Raw genomic sequence first — 22,760 nt, forward strand, 5'->3', positions numbered from 1 at the left:
CGGTGCCCGAAGATCCTCCCTCTTCTGGCGTGGCTGGGCGGTGCGTCGGAGATCCTCCTTCTTCTGGGCTGGGCTGGACTGGCTTTGAGCATTTGCGCATGCTCAAAGCCAGTCCAGCCCAGCCCAGACCAGAAGTAGGAGGATCTCCAACGCACCGCCCAGCCCAGGCCGTGCCAGAAGAGGGAGGATCTTCGGGCACTGGTGCCAAGTCGGGTAAAGGGTGTCATTGACTGCTCGGGGGGGGGGGGGGAAGTAGGATCGCGGTAGAGGGGGGGCAATGCGAGCGGGGGGGATGCCAGATCGCCGGGGGGAGGGGGGCGCTCGTACAGCAAGGCAAGCTCGGTTTACGAGGCACCAAGTTTGCGAATGTTTTGCTCGTTTTGCAAAACACTCGCAAACTGGTGCACTCGTAAACCGAGGTACCACTGTATTTACGTTCTAATACAAACTAGTACAAAAGGCAAGGGGAATGAACTACAATCTTTAAGGAAAGAAAAAGAAACATTTAGGGAAGAACACATATAGTGGGAGCACATAACCAGAATATAAAGTAAAATAAAGAATAATTTGGCGACCTACTCATAAGACTCATTAAAGACTAAAGATTTTAGTACTTGGTAAGTTATGCTTTCTATGTTTTGAAAGCGTCCTTGTACAGAAAGCTTTTTAAGGAGCGCTTGAATTTTTCTAAAGAAGGTTCATTACGTAAATATAGTGGTAAATTGTTCCAAAGCTGGGGTGCTATGACCGAGAAAATAGTGGATCTCCTGGTCCCTATTATTTTTACAGAGGGAATAGTTAATAAATGTTGTTGTGTTGATCTGAGTGCCCTAAATGAAGAATATGGTATCAAAAGACGATCCAAAAGTATCGGCGCATGTGATTGTTGAATTTTAAATGTTAACAGTATGATTTTAAAAGTTATTCTATGTGTGATTGGTAGCCAATGTGCAGATTGTAAAAGTGGTGTAACGTAGTCACTTGCTTATTTGCCAGTTAAGGGTCCCAATCCTGGGTGTAAGTCCTGGTGCACTGTAAACATTGGTGCACAATCAGTGGCTTAATTTAGGTGCGTCTGATAGAATTTCCCTTCACGTTTTTAATGACGGCTGCTGTTCTGTGACTTTATTACTCTTCCCCTTCTGGATGTCAAAGTACCTTTGAGCGCAATCTGTTCACGGAGTTCAGTCTTCTTGTACTTCAATTATTCAGGACAAATTGGTGCTTTTGAGGAAAATGGGAAGTACGGAGAACTATACTAAACAGTTGAATTTAAGAATTTTGAATTTCCCCAAAACACTTATAATGTCCCCAAAAGAGTTGTTCTATAAATTTTTGAAAGAAGTCTTTAAATATCCTGAAGACGGGCTTCCTCCTCTACATAAAATATATTTTATACCTGTTTCTGTTAAAAAATCTTCCTCTTCAGAAGTTGTTCAATCTAATGTTGATTTGTTAAGTCCTATGGATTTACCAAGAATTTTGGAGACTTCAGAAGAAGAAGTTGTGGTTCGAACAACGCTTCTAGTGACATTTGTATTTTTTTCAAGATAAGGAACCGCTTCTTCGCCTATTCTTTTAGGTTAAAATAAGTCTCCTTTATGGATGGCAAGATTTCTATATTTTCAGATGTCTCAAGAACGACACAAACAAGAAGGAAAAGATTCCTAGAACTGAAAGAAAATGTTAAACCATTGGGGGCAAAATTTCAATTGCGTTATCCTAATACCTTATTCTTCACTTAGGACACTAAGATCGACGCAACAAAACTTATTAACTATTCCTTCTTTGAAAATAATTGGGACTAGAAGAGCAACCATTTTTTCAGTACTAGCTCCCCAACAGTGGAATAATTTGCCAATCTATTTACGTAACGAATCATCATTAGACAAATTCAAACGCGGCTTGAAAAGCTTTCTTTATAAAGATACATTCAATACATAGATAGAACATTTTAATAAACACAGTACCTAGTCCCCAAAGAATTAAATGAATAGTACATCAATTTGAAATTATAAGCGCTTTTATAATCTCAATCTTCCTACTTTTCTTTTCCTTTAAAAGGTCATTAATATTAATCTTAGTCTTCTTACTTTTTTCATTTAAAAGGCCATTTACATTTAAACTGATCAATCATTCTTAACATTATCTCATATTTTGAATTATTTCAAAATAATTAAAGCATTTTTAATCAATTCTTTTTATATTCTTTCTCAAATGACCCTATCCTTGTGTGCAAACCTTAAATGTTGTTTTTTTTTCTTTAATAAATTGTATAAATCGTATTTCTACCCTTTACCTATTTGTTCTAGTTTGTATCAATAGAACATAATGATTAGTATGTATTATTTTGTCTCATTTGTATTTGTCATCCCTGCCTTTTATTGTATATTAGAATTATGTAATACGCATTGAAATATTGGATATTGCGTAAAATCAAAATTTATTAAACTTGAAAGTTGTAAATGTGTGATTTACTTGGATCATAATACCTATATTTTCTATGAACCCTCCCAATTACAGTTCTTTTTGGAAGGGAAGGGAGTAGTAATGCAGAGTTCCAAATGATCCCAATTGACTGGTCTGATTTAAAAATGTAGACGAGCTACTAATTTGATTCATGGTAATTTCTTAAATCTTCTTAATTTTCCATTCCCAATGGTATGTGAATTGTTTCTTCCCCTAATGTGGACTACTCAAAAGTTTGTATGTATTTATAAAAATTTGAATGAGTATTTTTTTTTTTTCTTTCTATATTGTAAATTGGGAAAACTTTTGTTTGTTTAATAATTTTATTTTGTTGAAATTATGATAAATGAATAAATTTTAAAAACAAAAAAAAAACCCCTTTTGAGCGTGTGAAATCTAACTCATCGATGACGATGTGAAATTTGGAATCCATAACCATTTTTTCTTTTCTTTGAAAACGACAGGTGCTAGCACAGCCTTGATGGGAAAAGAAGCTGCGATGGCGTGCACTGTGGCGGTGGAGGAGAGCATTTCAGAGCATTATAACAACCAGATCAGAACACTCATGGAGCTGGACCCTGAAAAATATAAAGAATTATTGCAGGTACTGTGAAATGTAGTCCTCTGACATCAGTACAATTTTGCCAGATCAGATTATTTATTGTTGTTAATGTCATGTATATGTTGCCCCCAGCTGTGGTACATGGGCTTGATGTGCCACTAGGACAGAGATCTCAAAGTCCCTCCTTGAGGGCCACAATCCAGTCGGGATTTCAGGATTTCCCACTGAATATGCATTGAAAGCAGTGCATGCACATAGATCTCACGCATATTCATTGGGGAAATCCTGAAAACCCGACTGGATTGCGGCCCTCAAAGAGGGACTTTGAGACCCCTGCACTAGGGCCTACATGCATTTGAGAAGCTGAAAGCTATGCCGTTGGTAGTTTTGCTACCAAAAAAATTTTTTTGGTTTTATGAAGTACTCAAAAGAAATCTTTCTCCCCAAAATCTATTGCAATTAATCAGGAGAGTCGAGAAAATAAACAAATTTCACATCTACCCCACAAATCGCATATCATCAGAAAGGAGAAACATCAGGGTAGTGTTTGGCATAATAACATAAGATTTGCTACTGCTGGATCAGACCAGTGGTCCATCGTGCCAAGCAGTCTGCTCACACGGCGGCCCTTAGGTCAAAGACCAGTGCCCTATTTGAGTCTAGCCTTACTTGCGTATGTTCTGTTCCAGCAGGAACTTATCCAACCTTGTCTTGAATCCCTGAAGGGTGTTTTCCCCTATAACAGCCTCCAAGAGAGCGTTCCAGACCTCTACCACTCTCTGGGTGAAGAAGAACTTCCTTACGTTTGTACAGAATCTTTTCCTTTTTTTAACTTTTGGGTAAAAGCATTCCAATTGTTCTTACACAAACCTCTTGATTCTTTATCTTCTATACCAAAATGGTTAAAAAAAAAACCAACAGTATTCAAAAACTTCTGCACAGTATCCCATGGACTAGGTGGGTTTTTAATACATACTCGCTCAGATTTCTTTTAAAACATAAAGGTAACCAAGGAGAGGAACATCAGAAATTCAATATGGGAAGGGGATCATGGGGCTTTTTATAGCACAGAGCTTTTTCAGAACCCATTTCGCCAATCCCAGTTTTTAAATCATTTGTTGCTCCCCCCAATCTCCCTATTTCTAAATTTTATTTGCTAAACTCTTCTTTTAAATTAATTAAATATGAAATATTCTGTAGAATCAAATACACTAATAACACATAAAACTGCACTTATCTATCCCTCGGGATTCCAGCGCTGTCTTTATTTTCACTCCTGATGCAAGGGTACAGCTAACATAGTGTCCCCTTTGGGGTTTCGGTTCGGGGGATTCCTCAGCACACAGGTTTATCGGCGTTATGCTCGGGAAAACTAAAATCTTCCTGCTTACTATCGCTGGCCTGTCGAAGTTTCACTAACAGCAGGGCCTCAGGTTTCAGCGGAGATGTCAGACTAACAATGTCAAAAATATACCAAAAAACTCTCTTTTGGAATTACCGCAGCATCTGAGGAATAATGATAACAATAATAGTAGGGTAATTGAAATTATTAAAAAGACTTTCAGTACGGCCTCAGGCCTCCCAGTGGTTTGAATTTAGCCCCGGGTAGAAGTTCATTGATGACTAGCACCAGACCAAAATCTAAATAAACTCCACCCTGTACATAATAATGTCCTTGCAAAGTTATTCAATTCAATTAGAAATAAATACTCCTACCAATAAGCCCAGAACTCTGAGGATAATTCCAAAGGTGGGAGCAAAAAGACTGAAAGGCGTTTCAACCCCCCCCCCCCGAACCACAACTACAAAATAAAGTAGTGAAAAAGACTAATGATGTACCACCCATCTGGGCAGCAGCAGACAGGCAGTGTTGGAGGCGGAGGATCGTGTTTGATGCGACAACATTGAATTTATACTGTGTGGAAGAAAGGCCCGGCAATCTTCTTCTGTTTTATGCCTTGAAAACTTGATGTTGATCATCAAGTCGCTAGGTCTTGAACACGATTTGATGGCACCTAACAATATGTATATATTAGGGCTGTATTAGAGAATGACATGGTGACAAAATTCATCACCGTTCCCGTCCCCACGGATAACCGTGGGAAACCATCTTCATGTCATTCTTTAAGGAGAGAGGGAAGAATCAGAGTATGAATGGCCACAACCACTGACCCACAAGCTTTGCTTTGAAGAATGCTGGTGTAGAAGGTCTGAGGTTGAGATAGACACTAGAAAATGACAGTCTCTGGTATCCAGAGCAGATATTGTGATGTCATAATGCCTCATTCAACCAGTGCCTAAGAGCCAATCACATCAGTGATGTCACAATGGCTTCATTATCCTTGGCTCACATAAGAATCAGAGTATGAATGGCCACAACCACTGACCCACAAGCTTTGCTTTGAAGAATGCTGGTGTAGAAGGACTGAGGTTGAAATAGACACTAGAAAATGACATGGGATTATTTCCCTGTAAAAAAATTCACCTGTAAGCAGTCAGCCTCGTCTCGCGGCACATCTGGAATCTGCTGTGGCACACAATTTGCGATATACTAATCTAAGTATTTTGAGCTTCTGCTTTCTGGTCTTAATTTTGAATAACGATAGCTGACTTGTAATAACTGGCCTTTTTTTCCTGTTTTTCCTTTTAAGATAATAAAGGAATTCCGGGATGATGAACTAGAGCATCATGACACAGGACTTGAATATGACGCTGAACTGGTATAAACGTAACTGAGTATTATGAAACTAGTCATTAAGCCCATTACATTAACGGGTGCTAGAATATATGTCTGTCTGTCTTTCTGTCTCTCTCCCTCCCACTGTCTCTCTCTCTCCCTGGCCCCCTTTCTCTGTCTTTCTGTCTCTCTCCCTGCCCCTGTGTCTTTCTGCCTTTCTTTCTGTCTCCCTCCCTCCTGCTGTCTGTCTGTCATTCTTTCCCTGCATATCCCTGTGCAGCTGCAACATCATTTCCCTCCCCCTCCAGGTCCCTGTGCAGCAGTAGCAGCATTTCCCCCACCCCCTTCCCTACTCTTACCACGATGTGGCCTGCTCATTTTGGCCCCTCCCCCTTCCCTTCCCTTCCCTTCCCACGGTCTAGCCTGCTCCAAGGGCCCCCCCTTCCCTTATTGTGTTCCCCGCAGGCAGGCCCAGCTTCTCCCTGCACATTACCTTTTTTTCATTCTGTTGCCCTCCCTCGCATGGCTGCCTGCCTGGTCCCATTGAGCAGCTCACGGCTGGAGTCTTTTTTGTTGGCGCTTCCCTGCCTGCCCCGCGGTCTGGCCTGCTCCAGGCGAGTGTCGCGTTGGCTCCTTTCGATCCCCGCCAGCGTCGGATGCCTTCTCCGACGCTGGTGCGGCTCATGAAAGGAGCCAACACCGCGATCTTGTGGAGAGCAGGGAGTCCAGCGCTGGCGGCCAGTCCTGCCGGCGAGTGTAGGTAGGTGCTGGGAAGCAGTAAGGCTGGGGACTCGCGCATGCGCACTCCTGCGGCCACGGACCTACATCTCATGGATCAGGGAAAATGGAACACAAGTAGGAGTGCGCATGCGCGGCTAGGGTTTTATTATATAGGATGCTGTAGCATTATGGGCAGCCATCTTAAAACAAATGTTGAATCAAAATCTCTCATTTTATATCCTGAGCCAAAGTCTCTACAGAAGGAGTCCAGTGTGGGCTGTTTCTGTGGGTCAGAATGCAGCTCTGCTCTCAACCTCAAGAGACCCACACTTGAGTTTTGTTTGATGGGGCCAGAAGGCGCCAGTTGTGTTGTGGGGGTGATAGGCTGCAGCACAGGGAAGGAATACAATTGCTGCTGCTATGGTGACCCTTATTGACTACAGAGTGTCACTGAGGGAGGTTTTATAGGGCAGTGGGTGACCATAATTTTTTAATTATCAAAATTCCCTGGCAGGAGGCAGGTGCTAGCAAGGTAGTATATAAGAAACCTGCAAGCCCGAAGTAGTGTGCATTCAGGTGCAGTAGGTATTTTTCTGTCACTGGAGGGTTCACAATTAAAGAAAAAAAGAATCACAAAGACCTCAAGTGGGATTTGAATCAGGGTCCCTTGGTTCTCGACACTGCTGTAACCATTAAGGCTTCTACTCAATGTCACAGGATGTCTATGTGGCCATTTTATACCATGGATGTTCCTATGCTGCCACAATGATGTCCTTGTCTAGACCAGGGGTAGGCAATTGTAGTCCTCGAGAGCCACAGGCAGGTCAGGTTTTCAGGATATCCGCAATGAATATGTACGAGATGGATTTGCATCTCAAGGAGGCAGTGCATGCAAATTCATCTCACGCATATTTATTGTGGATATCCTGAAAACCTGACCTGCCTGTGGCTCTCGAGGACTGGAATTGCCTACCCCAAAAGGGGAAACAAATGAGAAAAAAAAAAAAAAAACCAGCAAATAACAAATGAACTACAAGGTTCAACTGAACCAATCAGAATTCCAAGAGGACTACGTACAATCATCTCTTTCTACAGCTCAGTAATTGTCCAGCCTGAGTCTTAAGAGAGAAATGGTACATTCCGATGTAAGACTTTTTATGGCACAAGATTTTGACTTATCTTGGTACTCAAGTTTCCCATTAGTATCTCACTATTTTACTTTCAAACCATTTTATTGATGATATGAGAGAATACAACCAGAGCATACATAGAATGGTGTACATAGGATTATAATACAGCAGGTACTGTCGATAATGCCTGCCATCATCACATATATGTTTATTTACATGGTCCTGTGTTCTAATGGACACTGGTAAAGAAACTATTATTACCGCTCATCCCCCCCGAACCTCACATTTCTATTTTGAGACAATTTTATTAGTTTACATGAACGCAGTACAAAACCAAATAATTTATTTAAAAAATTTTCTATACCGTTTTATATCAAAACGGTTTAGAAAATGATTACATACATAAAATATTAAAACAAATCTGGACATAATCATTCACTTCTGAGTTCCCCCATGACATTGCATTTCCACAGCATAGCTCACCATTTTTACCACCTGCAATAATTCGTTGTTAAATCAACATATCTGACAAGAGCTGAATTTCATGGCCTGTTTCTTTTCTTTGCAGGCACCAGCGTATTCTCTGCTAAAGAATGTTATACAGATCGGATGCAAAACCGCTGTCTACCTGTCACAACGCATTTAGAAAGTCTGTTTCCCATTTGAATAATCATTAACGTTAATAATCATGGCTTTGCCTTTTTGAGCCCATGTTAAATTATGTGAACTGGACTTTATATCATTTTCCTCTCCCGGGTGCCAGGAATAAACTTTATTCCGACACATTCTGACTTCTCTAAGCTGCTGTTTTCATGAAAGTCCACAATCGATGGTTCCCAGCCCCGTCCAGGCCAGTCGGTTTTTTGGGATAGCCTTAATGAATATGCATGAGAGAGATTTGCATATAATGGAGGTGACAGACATGCAAAATCTGCCCCATGCATATTCATTAGGGCTGACCCAAAAACCCGACTGGCTTGGATGTCCTCCAGGACAGGGATGGGAACCACTAGTCCACAGGATAAAGACACTGCTGTTAGTGTGTCTGTCTCCTGTGTGTGTAGTCTCTTCTTTCTGCAGATGGCAATAGACACAGGTAGCTAATAGCGATTGTTCAGCTTCTTAAGTCCACAGCCGTAGCAGCCAAGTATGTTGGTTCAGTCGTCTACATTTGAATCTAGTGCACGGTTGACATCTCATATGTTTTCTGCAGCATGAACTGCCGACAGCCCAACTCAAATTTTTGAGGGGTACAGTTAGGCCAGGGGTAGGCAATTCCGGTCCTCGAGAGCCACAGGCAGGTCAGGTTTTCAGGACATCCATAATGAATATGCATGAGATGGATTTGCATCTCAAGGAGGCAGTGCATGCAAATCCATCTCGTACGTATTCATTGTGGATATCCTGAAAACCTGACCTGCCTATGGCTCTCGAGGACCGGAATTGCCTATCCCTGAGTTAGGCAGTGCAAAGAAGGGGGTTGTATACAGCATCATGGCAAAATGTAATATTGGTGGGTTGTGGAGTCTTACTGATTACAGGCTGTAGATTCCCTGTACCAGACTGACTCCCATGTGCCACAATGGTAATGAGGCTGTTAATTTTTTAGGTGTGCAGAGACTTACAAACACTGCAGCAACTTTTTACCCACCAGTTTGTAGTGACTAATATCTGGCACTTACTCCGTAGTATTGCTCATATCCTGTTTACAGATATTCATAATATCATGCTAGAGGAAAACATATCCTTATAAAAATTGTAATAAATACATGACTTTCCACCGTTACTGCCATGATGCCCAAAGTGTGTTGCAATAAAACAAACTGAGTATAATACAATAACATCCTCTAAAAAAAAGCCAATGATGATGGGATGATACAGCTGATTACTTACATGGTGCATTCCTTGACAGAGACCAAGAGCAAAGCATTCCAAACCTTGTAAACCCTAGCTGTGTGAAAGTGTTATAATAGGTACCCCTTGTGACCCTCCTTTTATAGATCAAAAAAGTTATTGAAGCTCAAATGTAAAACCATAAGCATAAGAGTACATTCTTTATATTTTTTTAATTTATTTATTAGGATTTATGTATTGCCTTTTTGAAGGAGTTCACTCAATGTGGGGTACTAGGGAATGACACGGTGGCTAGCCGCGGGTAACCCTCCGAAACGGTGAAGGGGGAAAAAGTGCTCACTGCGGGTATGAGGACAAGGCCATTCACCGCCCCGTGGAGCGGTGAATAGCCTTGTCCCCGCAGTTAAAGGAGGGAATGCGCACGGTCACCTCCCTCTTTACCGGCCGAATCTTTACCAATTGGTCTGGCACCCATCTTCTTTCCTCTGCTCCCCCCATATCTGGCATCTCTGTCTTCTTCCCTTCCAGCGTCTTCTACCCATTCTATTTTCCTTCAGTGTCTGTTCCTCTCTACCCCCCTTCAGCATCTGGTCCTTTCCTTTTCACCACCACCCATCCTTCTCGCTACCTCACCACCCTTCAGCACCTCTCACGTGGTCCAAGCATCTCCCTACCAATGTTCCCTCTAAGGATTGATGAGGTGTGTCCAAAAAAAATATGCATGAGCGACAAGTTACATACTCCACAAATTTATGAGCAGGCGCGGAGGACGCATTTTTAAACAAATGTAGTTTATCCTTGTACTCCTTATGTATTTTTAATCATCTGTGGATTTGTTTGTATGTTTATTGTTCAAATGGTTTTATTTATTTCCCAAAATTTATTTTTGTTATACGCATTGAAAATATTTGATATTGCGTTTAAATCAAAATCTCAAGAAACTTGAAACGAGTGCCCGTGAGATTGTGGGAGGGTTAAATATTCAAAACTTAGAAGAATAACAATTTACTTAAAGTTTTTGCTTCACCAGCTTTCTGGTATCTTTACATACAGTGGCGTACCTAGCATATGTAACACCCGGGGCCCATCATTTTTTGGCACCCACCCCCCATCTATATGAAAAACATGATTTTTAGTAACAAGCCACACGTCACACATGAGTACCTAGGAAAAGGCAGCATCTTACATATTGCAGTGAGCAGTACATCAATACACCCATTGTAAAACTAAATAAGCCAGACCAGCACAGATCAATCCTACACCGTCAATCCTAATAGAAAACCATGTCTTTCGAACACACAGAACACAGAAAACACCTTCGCCTAGTATGGAATATGTCATCACAAACTAATCCCTCCCCCTTTTACAAAACTGTAGTGTGGATTTTAGCCACGGTGGTAACAGCTCTGATGCTCATAGAATTCTGAGCATCAGAGCTGCTACCACCATGGCTGGCACTAAAAAACGCTCCACAGTTTTGTAAAAGGGGGGATAAAATAGAAATACACAGTGTCAACGCTCTAGCTCAGGGGTGCCCAAACTTTTTGGGCTTGCGCGTTACTTTAAAATGACCAAGTCAAAATGATCTACCAACAATAAAATTGAAAAACACAAAGCACACTATACGCTGAGAAAATGTTAATTATCATTCCTATTCTGGGTTTTTTTTCAAAGAGGTCAAGGCAGATGACTCTATGCATTGTCACCTCAGTAACAACCATACAAAAATAGACAAATATACCCCCCTTCCTTTTTATTAAACCACAATAGTAGTTTTTAGCGCAGGGAACTGCGCTAAATGCCCAGCGCTGCTCTCGACGTTCATAGGCTCCCTGCGCTAAAAAAACACTATTACGGTTTAGTAAAAGGGGGCCATAGTGCAAAATATAGACAGCATATATAAATTCAGACACATTTTGATCACTAAATTTAAAATAAAATAATTTTTCCTACCTTGTCTGGTGATTTCATGAGTCTCTGGTTGCACTTTCATCTTCTGACTGTGCATCCAATCTTTCTTCCCTTCTTTCAGCCTGTATGCTTCCTCTCCTCCAGACCTCATTCCCACCCCTAACTTTTTCTTCCTCTCTCCCTGCCCTTTCTTTCTTTTTTCTCTCTTGATGCCCCCTTTCTTTTTTTCTGTTTCCCTTCTGTCCCCCTGCCTGCCCCCTTTCTTGCTCCCTACCCTCCACAAAGCCACTGCTGCCACCAGCGGGGGAAACAGGCCCCAAAGCCACCGCCGCAACCATCGGGGGACACAGGCCCCAAAGCCACCGCCGCGGCTGCCCCAAGCTCTCTCTGCTTCAACCAGACCGACCAGCAATCCCCCGACGTCAATTCTGCCGTCGGAGAGGAAGTTCCGCCCAGCCAGGCAGCAATTGGCTGTCCCGAACTTCCTCTCCGACTGCAGCCTTAGGGCGGGTGCACAGCCAGGGAGGACCACCCCACCCCCCTCTTGGTATGGCAGCGGCTCCTCTCACGAATCCCCATCTGCGTCGGAAGTCCGATGCAGTCAGGGATCTTGAGAGGAGCCGCCGCTGCATATTTCAACTTTAAAATACAGGCCACCGCCGCTTCCTGTCACCTCCGCCCGCCCTCGAGTGAGCGACAGGAGAAAGCGTAATAGCGACACCACTGAAAATAGTGAGCGATCGCTCATGCGCTCACCTTAGAGGGAACACTGCTTCCCACTCTGTCTTCCCCATCTCCCTTCAGCATTTTCTCCCCACTCTGTCTTCCCCATTTTCCTTCAGCGTCTTCTCCCCACTCTCAGTTCCCCACTCTGTCTTTCCCATCTCGCTTCAGCATCTTCTCCCCACTCTATCTTCCCCATTTTCCTTCAGCATCTTTTCCCCACTCTCAGTTCCCCATTTCCTTTCAGCGTCTGTTCCTCTCCACCCCCCCTTCAGCATCTGGTCCTTTCCTTTTCACCACCACCCTTCCCTCTCGCCACCTCACCGCCCTTCAGCACCTCTCGCGTGGTACAAGCATCTCCCTCCCTCCCCCTTACCTTCGCGGCGCGTTTTAAGATTAGAGAGCAACTTGCTCAAGCTGCCGGAGTCTAACTGCACTCGCATGCATCTGTGGGCGGAAGCTTCTCTTCTGACGCTACCGGCAGTTGCATCAGAGGACAAGCTTCCGCCCACAGACACACGCGACTTCAGGCAAACTCCGGCGGCTTAAGCCAGTTGCTCTCTAAACTTAAAACGCACCGTGAAGGTAAGGGGGAGGGAGGGAGATGCTTGTACCATGCGAGAGGTGCTAAAAGGCGGTGAGGTGGCGAGAGGGAAGGGTGGTGGTGAAAAGGAAAGGACCAGACGCTGAAGGGGGGTGGAGATAAACAGACGCTGAAAGGAAATGGGGAACTGAGAGTGGGGAGAAGACGCTGAAGGAAAATGGGGAAGACAGAGTGGGGAGAAGATGCTGGAGGGAGATGGGGAAGACAGAGTGGGGAGATGCTTGGACCACGCGAGAGGTGCTGAAGGGTAGTGAGGTGGCGAGAGGGAAGGGTGGTGGTGAAAAGGAAAGGACCAGACGCTGAAGGTGGGTGGAGAGGAACAGACACTGAAGGAAAATAGAATGGGTAGAAGACGCTGGAAGGGAAGAGACAGAGATGCCAGATATGGGGGGAGCAGAGGAAAGAAGATGTCTTGTATGGATGCTGCAGGGATAGTAGTTGTGAGGACGGGGACTGGGCGGGGACATGGACAGTGATCGCAGAGACGGGGTGGTGACGGGGACAATTTTTTTTCCCCATGTCATTCTCTACAGTGTACAGCAAGAATAAGTCAAACATAAGCAATAAACAATTGCATGTTAGACCATCCAACATCACCACCTAATGAGATCAAGTGCCAATGAAACATTTCTCTCAAATCTTACATTGATTTTTTTCACGGTGTGAGCGGTAGCCCCATCCTGTTGAAACCACACATCCAGATTTCCAAGTTCAGTAAGTTTCGGTTTCAAAAAGTTCCATGGCATCTTCATATACCGACCTGAAGTTACTCTGCAATGAGAGACATAGGATGAAATTAAGAGGTGATAGACTTTGGAGTAATCTAAGGAAATACTTTTTTACGGAAAGGTTGGTAGATGCATGGAACAGTCTCCCGGAAGAGGTGGTGGAAACAGAGACTGTGTCTGAATTCAAGAGGGCCTGGGATAGGGTTGTAGGATTTCTTGGAGAGAGGAAGAGATAATTGTTACTGCGGATGGGTAGACTGGATGGGCCATTTGGCCTTTATCTGCTGTCATGTTTGGCCTTCCTTCTAAAAAATAAATAAATAAGGGCAATATAGATACATAGAGTAAGAGGCAGAGGCCCAACAAGTCTGCCCACTCAAACAACCCTCCCCTAAGCATTTCCCCGAAGTGAACCCACATGTTTATCCCATCGTCTCTTGAAGTCTACCTGACGTGGAAGACCATTCCAACGATCAACCATTCTTTCAGTGAAGAAGTACTTCCTGATGTCGCAATGAAGTCTTCCACCCTTGAGTTTGAGCGGATGCCTTCTTGTTGCCATGGGACCTGTAAGGAAACAGATATCTTCCTCCATCTCAGCACGGCCTGTAAGATATTTGAACGTCTCTATCATGTCTCCCCTCTCTCTGCGTTCCTCAAGAGAATATAACTGCAGCCTGCTTAGACGTTCTTCATATGGGAGATCCTTGAATCCTGAGACCATCTTAGTGGCCATTCGCTGAACTGATTCCATTCTCTTCACATCCTTTTGATAATGTGGCCTCCAATACTGAACACAGTACTCCAGATGAGGTCTCACCATGGACTTGTACAATGGCATTATAACTTCAGGCTTTCGGCTGACAAAACTTCGGATGCAATCCAGCATCCGAAGAAGTTTTGTCAGCAAAATCTGGGAGGTTTTTGTGCCGCACCTGGTATATAGTTGCATTTGCTTGTTTCTCTTGTTGACTCCTTAATAAAAATGATTTAAAAAGAAAAAAGATTTTTAGTTGAGCAAAAAACGAATGTTTTCCTATTATTTGAAGATTTTTAATGTAGTCAGACGATAGGAGATCGTCGGCGATACTGAAAATTCAGTGTTGATGCCATTTCCTATCACTGGCATCGAATTTCCAGTCTACTTTTGGACAGATATATAAATATTCAGGGGTGAGGAGATCTCGGATTAAACAGCCTTCTTCAAACTGCAGTATTTGAGCTTGAAGGTGCCTATTTTAATGTTATTTCTAGTTCAATAGGTGTGTCATTCTAGATGGACGGGTAATCTCCCCATACTTGCGAGTCATGCAGAAGGAATCCATTCCAGCTTTTGAAGCCCTCCTTCACTAGAGAGCTCTGCTGCCCCCTTCAGATTTTCCTTATGCACGCAAGCCGGAAGGAGTCATTCTGCTCTGCTATATATATTTATTTTTTTGGTCTTTTTTCATGGTTTTTAGTGGCTTTTGGTGCTCAGAGCTCCCCATTCAAGGGTCAAGCTCTGCCTGTGTGGATGAGAAGCAGAGTGAGGTCTGTAGCTGTCAGGCCAATACCTCTATGGAACCTGTTAACCAGCCAGCAGGCCCCCTAGTAGCTTTGCTCACCTAGTGGGACACACGGGCTTGAGCGCAGGCTGTCAGGCATTTGTAGGGGGCTCAGCAGGGTGTTAACTGCGTTTTCCCTATATCCCTTTATGTTTGAAGTCCCATGGGGGTTGAGGCTTAGTCAGACTTTGTTTCGAGTGGCAGCCCGAAGATTAAGTGTTGGAGGAACAGTTCAGTTGAATCAGTGATTTCTTCTCCTAAATCCAGCTACTTTAGGAAGTTGAGGCTAACTGCAGGACATCTCTAGCACAGGTCATAGTGAGTAAGTCTGTTACAGCTTATGAGGAAAATTGGGTGGAGGGTGTGTGTCATTAAAAGCCTTTTTTCAGGTTTCTGCCCCTTTCCTTAGGGTTCCCCACCTTCAAAATCCCCTTTTCACTGGTTTTTAGTTAAGGCATTTTGGAGCCATATTTTGGCGCTAAAACACTGTCGCAGCAGCCATATTGGATTCCCCCCCACCTCCACCCAAATTTGAAGTTCTCCAGAACCTTCAAATCGCCTCATTTTGCCTCAAAACCTGCAAGGATGGGGTCCTCAGGCTCCTTTTCCCTTAGTTCATGCCGGGGTTGTGCTGGATGGGCACTTGAGTGCCCATGTGCCACTTGCCACGCAGCACTTGAAAGGGGGTGGGAGCAGAAGGTTTGGTCTCCCCTTTGCTCTCTAGAGCTGAGGCACAGTCGGGGGGGGGGGGTCTGTCGGTTGGGAATAAATCCCTTCTTGAACCCCAGAACGGTGATCATCCTAAGTGCAGAAGCGTGGAGGCCGTGGAGCCCAAGAGACACGAGCTGGAGTCATTTAAAGGAGATTCTGTGCTGTTAATACAGCATTTCCACCTTGTACTTAGAGCCTTTGCCTATGGAATCTGTACTTTTCTCCTTGATAATTTGTTAGCCTTTGATATTGTTCCCTCTGTTTTCTGTATCCCCACCGGTTCCTCTGTTACCCTGCTCTCTAAAACTGTGTTTGTTTTACTGTTACCTGCCCTGAGCTTTCTGGGAGGGCGGTAAATAAATCAAAATAAACCTGAAGTGGAGAGCTTCTCTAGTAGAAAGCTGTATCATTCTGGACAGACCGGTAATCTCCCCATGTTCGTGAGCCATGCAGAAGGAATCCATTCCAGCTTTTGAATCCCAGAGAGCTCTGTTAACCCACTTCAGTTTGTACCAAAGCAGGTAATAGCCCCATATAGAAACATATGTGAACAAGGGGTATGGGGAAACTCCCTGAACTACAACTCTGTTCTCTGAAATTATAACAAATATGTTAAACATTGCCATTGAACAATCAAAACATCAAAATAATCATACCAAAGAGAAACATTTATAGAGCTCAAATAATACCCTGATGTGTTATAGCAATAGATTATTCTTTATATCCTTAAGGTCTGACTGAATTCTGCCCCAGATGTCAACCATGAGATTGCCTTTTTTCACTTTTGTACATTTTTACAGTATCATTTAGGAAAAATGCTATTTGGGTGATCATAAATGTTTAATTATCAAAATCCTCTTGGGAGTGAGGAAATCTAGAAACTTAAAAGTTATTTGAAAGGGTGAAAGTCTAAAGCAGGGTGTCCAACCTGCGGCCCCCGTGAAGTATTTTGTGCGGCCCCCGGTCGAGGGCGATGCAGTGTTTTCCTCTGGTGCCCCCAGGTGTTTACCGTCTTGCTGGCTCCCTCCTCTGTCTTGCTGCAGCGTTTGTGTGGTCCCAGAAACATTTTTTTCGGCCAGTGCGGCCCAGGGAAGCCAAAAGGTTGGACACCCCTGGTCTAAAGGGTTTGCTTCAGGTTCCCAGTAACCTTTCACCAGCCCTGATTATGAGAGATCATTGCCGAATGGCGAGAACTCATTTTTGTAATATTAGGAACAGATTGTATCTTGTGCATAGGTCAAAGCTCTGGTATGTTTAAAGATTTTTAGACAATATGTCATGAAAACAAAGCAAACGCCACGGCCTTGATAAATGAACAAAAAGCTGGCATCTAAAAATACTTTACATGACTTCATTGCATGGTTTGAGACAGGATACACTGTGATAGATTTGTTGAAGTGGATTGGATAAGAAGCAGGGGAGGGTTGGTGAAATATACACAGAATCACAGAACATAGCAGATTTGTAGTGAATAAAAATCTAGATCAAGGCACTGGAAGGGAATATTTACTGGAACAAACCACGAAGCTTTTCTCATACCAAGGAAAGCTTAGTCCAAATATATTTAAGGCTAGGAATGTTTGAAGGATCATTGTTGATGCATTGTTTACACACTAGCATTTGGTAACAGAATCTGGACACCCAGATGCCATTCTAGGGAAGGCTGTCATCGCGCATCCTCGGGACACCTAAGTGGAGTCACCCAGTTGTGAAATTGTCCCAATTTTGTCATCATGTTTGCTTCTGTCGGCCATCTCAGATTTCTGTTTAATTGCATGTTAATACCGCAACTGTCAAGTTGAAGTTTCCAGTTTATTTAAAAGTTTGATTTGATCGCAATATCACAATCCAATGCGATTTACAAATAAAATCAGGGTAAAAGTAAAAAAAACAACTAAGAATAAAAACCACACAATTAATAAAGGTAAGACACTACAGGACACAAGAAGAGAATAGGTTTAAATACAATCCATAAACAAATAAAATGAACATAGGTGATAATACAATAGGATGGGAAAGAGTTACCCATTTAATTTTCATAAAAAAAATATAAAAAAATTTTAATACGCTATAGGATGTTTGAGTTATATAGAATTTGAGCATCTCATTTGAAAGTGTCCCTAAAAAGCCAGCTTTTCAGGAGACCTTTGAACTTACTAAGTGATTTTTCTTCTCTTATATAAATTGGAAGCAAGTTCCAGGTTTAATGCCTAACCCCCCTCATTTCTAATTCCCCTCCCTACCAAATGTTCAGCAAGTCAATCAAAACCTATCTCTTTGACAAATTCCTCAGACTCCTCCCCTCCCTTTCTTCCTTGCTCCCTACATTGACCTTCGATATGCCTCCGGACTCTCCGACCCCTCCGATCTTGTTAAGCTAACTAAGCAGCCTAACAAAACTGATCGCCTAGTTTAACTAAATGTCCTGTTTTGTTACTCCTTTATCTTAAATGCCTTATCACTGTCATGTATGTAACATCGCTGTAAATGTAGTCTCTTCATCTTTTAACCGCATTGAACTTCCATGGTATTGCGGTATACAAGAATAAAGTTATTATTATTATTAAATTAATCTTAGTGAGGGGGCTATGAGGAGAGAGATTTATCCTCGGATCTTAAATATTTTGTTGGAACATAAGGGATTAGAAGCCTTTCTAAGAATGCAGGAGCTTTATTCATTAACATTTTATGTGTACATAACGCTATTTTGTATGTAATTCTATAATTTACAGTTAAACAATGTTTTTCCTTTAATAGGGATATTATTTCTCAAACTGTTTTTACTTTAAAGCTGCAAAACTGAAACCACTTGCCTAAGGATTTTAAGGTATGACAGCACGAGAGTCAATTCTAGGGGGACTAATACAGGAACGTACTAGGCTTGACACACAGATTAGCTTGGTTTTTTTTGTGCACCCTATGTAGAAATGAGTTTGGCTCATAATCCAACTGACCATGAAATCTCAGGTAGACTTTGGTGCAAAACAAAACTGCAGGAAAATGTACAGGATACAGGAATTTATTAAAATAGCAAAAAATTTAGAAAATAAGACAAATACATAAGTAACGTAAAATACATCCAAAGAACTGGTCCTAATGTTCATGTGGACCGGACCCGACATGGTCCGTGTTTCGAAGAAACACTTCTTCCTCAGGAGTCCTAATCGTTGATAATTAGAATATCAGAAAACCAGATTGGATGGAAAAAAAACAAAATAAAATATGAACGTGGAGATATCCTGTGTAGGCGCAGCACTATGGAGTGTTGGGTCCGGTCCACATGAACATTAGGACCAGTTCTTTGGATGTATTTTATGTTCCTTATGTATTTGTTTTATTTTTAAATTTTTTTTGCTATTTTAATAAATTCCTGTACCCTGTACATTTTCCTGCAGTTTTCTTGTTGTGCACCTTTTCTGCAGGTTTTTATGTTGGTTCTTTTTTTGTTTTGCACAGCACATAAGAACATAAGAATAGCCTTACTGGGTCAGACCAGTGGTCTAACCCAGTAGCCCATCCTCATGGCGGCCAATCCAGGTCACTAGTACTAGTAATACTGTAATATTATATACTTAGGTTCTTATAAGAAAATTCTCAAAAAATTGAGAGTGGTTCAGAATACTGCTGTCCGCCTCATTTTTGCTTTAAAAAAATGGGAGCATATTACTCCTTTTTATCAGAAACTCCATTGGCTGCCGATAGAGTCTAGAATTCTGTTTAAATTTTCATGCATTTGTTATAAATCAGTCTTTGGTATGTCACCAGGCTATCTTGTTCCTCACTTCTCTTTGAGCCACTCTAATAAGAGTACACCCAGAGTGCATTTGTTCTCATATCCCTCCATAAAATCTTGTTGTTACAAGAAGTTCCTTGAGAGAACCTTCTCGTTTCAGGCCGCTAAATTGAATGTATGGCTTGGAAAAAGTATGTTAGAGGTTCCTTCTTATGCTGATTTTAGAAAACTGCTAAAGACACAACTATTTGATAGGTTGGTATCTTAATGCAATTTGTTTTAGCTTTTAATAAGTTCTTTTTTATTTAACTTGTTGTATTTCATCTGCATTGTATGTATCAATTTTATTTGTTGTGAACCACCTAGAACCTTTTTGGTATGGCGGTATATAAGAATAAAATTATTATTATTATTACCTGACAAAAAACCAAAGAGTAGCAACATTCCAGAATCCTAAAGAGTAACAAAAGATTCCATGCTGAATCACAAAGAATAGCAAGATTCCGGAACCTCAGATAGTAGCAACGTTCCATGCTACCAATCCAGGGCAAACAGTAGCTTCCTCCATGTCTGTCTCAATCCAGGGTAGTGAGAACTATTAGTTATTCTGTGCAGATGCAGAAAAGTGCACAGAAAACAAGAAGACTGAGTGCAGTACAAGGAGGAGTAGAACTCTGCTGAGGCATTCATATCTGTATCTTCCCTTAGAATATAGCTGAACAACTCAGTTGCCTCTGAGGACAAACAGGACTGAAAAATCCTCACTTCTGGATGACCTAACCAGTGGAGTCCAGTGTGGGAGTCAGATCTCCAGCAACTTTTTCTAGAAGCCTTTGGGTAGGCTCACCACAGATGTGCGCCTGCCTCCTCAGTCTAATCTTTTCCACAGAGCCACTTGGACCTGATTTTTTGTTGTCACCTCAGCATTTCTTGTTTATGATCTGTAAGTTCTGTCACTGTTGCATAATCTTTTTGCAAATACAGTACCTAGCATGTATCTTAGTAACATAGTAGATGATGGCAGATAAAGACCCGAATGGTCCATCCAGTCTGCCCAACCTGATTCAATTTTTTTTAAAAAAATTTTTTCTTCTTAGCTATTTCTGGGCAAGAATCCAAAGCTCTGCCCGGTACTGTGCTTGGGTTCCAACTACTGAAGTCTCCATCAAAGCTCACTCCAGCCCATCTATACCATCCCATCCACTGAAGCCCTCCCCAGCCCATCCTCAAACAGCCATATACATAGTAACATAGTAGATGACGGCAGATAAAGACCCGAATGGTCTATCCAGTCTGCCCAACCTGATTCAATTTCAATTTTTAATTTTTTCTTCATAGACCGTGCAAGTGTGTCCAGTACTGGCCTTAGTTCTTCAATATTTACTATCATTTTCTGATTCTAGATGCTCTGTGTTCATCCCATGCTTTTTTTAACTCTGTCACCATTTTCCCCTCCACCGCCTTTCTCGGGAGTGTATTCCACACTAGAATTTTCTTACATTGCTCGAGTCTGCCACCCCTCAACCTCAAATTATGTCCTCTGGTTTTACCATTTGCCTTTCTCTGGAAAAAATTTTGTTCTACGTTAATACCTTTCAAGTATTTGAGCGTCTGAATCCTATCCCCTCTTTTCCTCTAGGGTATACATATTCAGGGCTTCCAATCTCTCTTCATAAGTCTTTTGGCGCAAACCTATCATTTTTGTCGCCCTCCTCTGGACTGCTTCAAGTCTTCTTATGTCCTTTGCCAGATATGGTCTCCAAAACCGAACACAATACTCCAAGTGGGGCCTCACCAATGACTTGTACAGGGGCATCAACACCTTCTTCCTTCTATTGACTACGCCTCTCTTTATACAGCCCAGCATCCTTCTGGCAGCAGCCACCGCCTTGTCACATTGTTTTTTTGCCTTTAGATCTTCAGACACTATCACCCCAAGGTCCTTCTCCCCATCCGTGCATATCAGCTTCTCACCTCCCAGCATATAAGGTTCCTTCTGATTATTAATCCCCAAATTCATTACTCTGCATTTCTTTGCATTGAATTTTAGTTGCCAGATATTAGACCATTCCTCTAACTTTGTAGATCCTTTTTCATGGTTTCCACTTCCTCCTCAGTGTCTACTCTATTACAAATCTTGGTATCCACAAAAAGGCTAACTTTTCCTTCTAACCCTTCAGCAATGTCGCTCAAACATATTGAACAGAATCAGCCCCAGCACCGAACCCTGAGGGACTCCACTACTCACCTTTACCTTCCTCCGAGTGACTTTCATTAAACACCACCTTCTGGTGTCTGTCTGACAATCAGTTTCTAATCCAGTTCACCTCTTTGGATCCTAACGTCAGCTCTTCAAGTTTGTTCAAGAGCCTCCTATGAGGAACCATGTCAAAGGCTTTGCTGAAATCTAAGTAAATTACATCTAGCATATGTCCTTGATCCAGTTCTCTGGTCACCCAATCAAAAAATTCAATCAGGATCGTTTGGCACAATTTACCTTTAGTAAAGCCATGTTGCCTCGGATCCTGTAACCTATTAGATTCTAGGAAGTTCACTATCCTTTTTTTCAGCAACACTTCCATTATTTTTCCAACAACCGAAGTGAGGTGTACTGGCCTGTAGTTTCCCGCTTCATCTCTGTGACCACTTTTGTGAATAAGGACTGCATCCACTCTTCTCCAATCCCCAGGAACCACTCCCATCTCCAGAGATTTGTTGAACAAGTCTTTAATAGGACCCGCCAGAACCTCTCTGAGCTTCTTCAGTATCCTGGGATGGATCTTGTCCGGTCCCATCGCTTTGTCCACCTTCAGTTTTTCAGTTCTCCAAGAACAGCAGAATTTCAACCTCAACCTTTCTCCTCCCCCCTAAAATTGTATTCTAGATAGTAATAGACTGAGGAGGTCCCGTGCAAAAATGGCAGACAGGATCAGGTATGCATTCATGGTGAGCCTTCCCAAAGGTTTCTAGAAAAGGTTGCTGGGGTACTGCTTCTCACACTTGCTCCATTAGCGTTTTCACCCTTATGTGAGAATTTAAGTCCCTTCAGAGAACACTTGCTGTATGTAAGTATCTTTGTTTTCTGGTAAATTCTAAACCGTGTCTCTGGAGTCAGTAATGTATAACCAATGGTAGTCTGGGACATTGGCTTCTTGACCAATTACATTGTAGAGTCTTAAAAGTCTTGCAGAACATTTTGCTATTTTATTTTTTCCTCTGAGTCCTGGCTAACACAATGGAGAGCCTCCCAGCTACCTGGAAAATTGCAGAATACTGTAAGAATTAGGATGTTAAATGTATGGGCACTTAATTTGTAAGGAAAAGGAAGTTCTGACTTAAGAAAGCAAGGATCTCAGCTGAGCAGATAGCCCCATGTCATATAAAGAATAGGTTG

At 42.3% G+C, this 22,760-nt stretch overlaps 1 protein-coding gene across 3 annotated transcripts in view; it reads left to right on the forward strand.

The window, feature by feature from the left end:
* Positions 1 to 8,346, forward strand: part of COQ7 (coenzyme Q7, hydroxylase) — a 29,009-nt gene extending 20,663 nt beyond the window's left edge. For all 3 annotated transcript variants that reach the window (XM_033962576.1, XM_033962578.1, XM_033962577.1), the window contains exons 4-6: positions 2,934 to 3,073; positions 5,683 to 5,751; positions 8,127 to 8,346. In XM_033962576.1, the coding sequence (XP_033818467.1) occupies positions 2,934 to 3,073; positions 5,683 to 5,751; positions 8,127 to 8,204 (287 nt within the window). In that variant the 3' untranslated portion in view covers positions 8,205 to 8,346. The remainder of the gene's footprint in view (positions 1 to 2,933; positions 3,074 to 5,682; positions 5,752 to 8,126) is intronic.
* Positions 8,347 to 22,760: the final 14,414 nt, after the last annotated feature.

Source organism: Geotrypetes seraphini, chromosome 11 (assembly GCF_902459505.1).
Source record: "Geotrypetes seraphini chromosome 11, aGeoSer1.1, whole genome shotgun sequence".
NCBI classification, from domain to species: domain Eukaryota; kingdom Metazoa; phylum Chordata; class Amphibia; order Gymnophiona; family Dermophiidae; genus Geotrypetes; species Geotrypetes seraphini.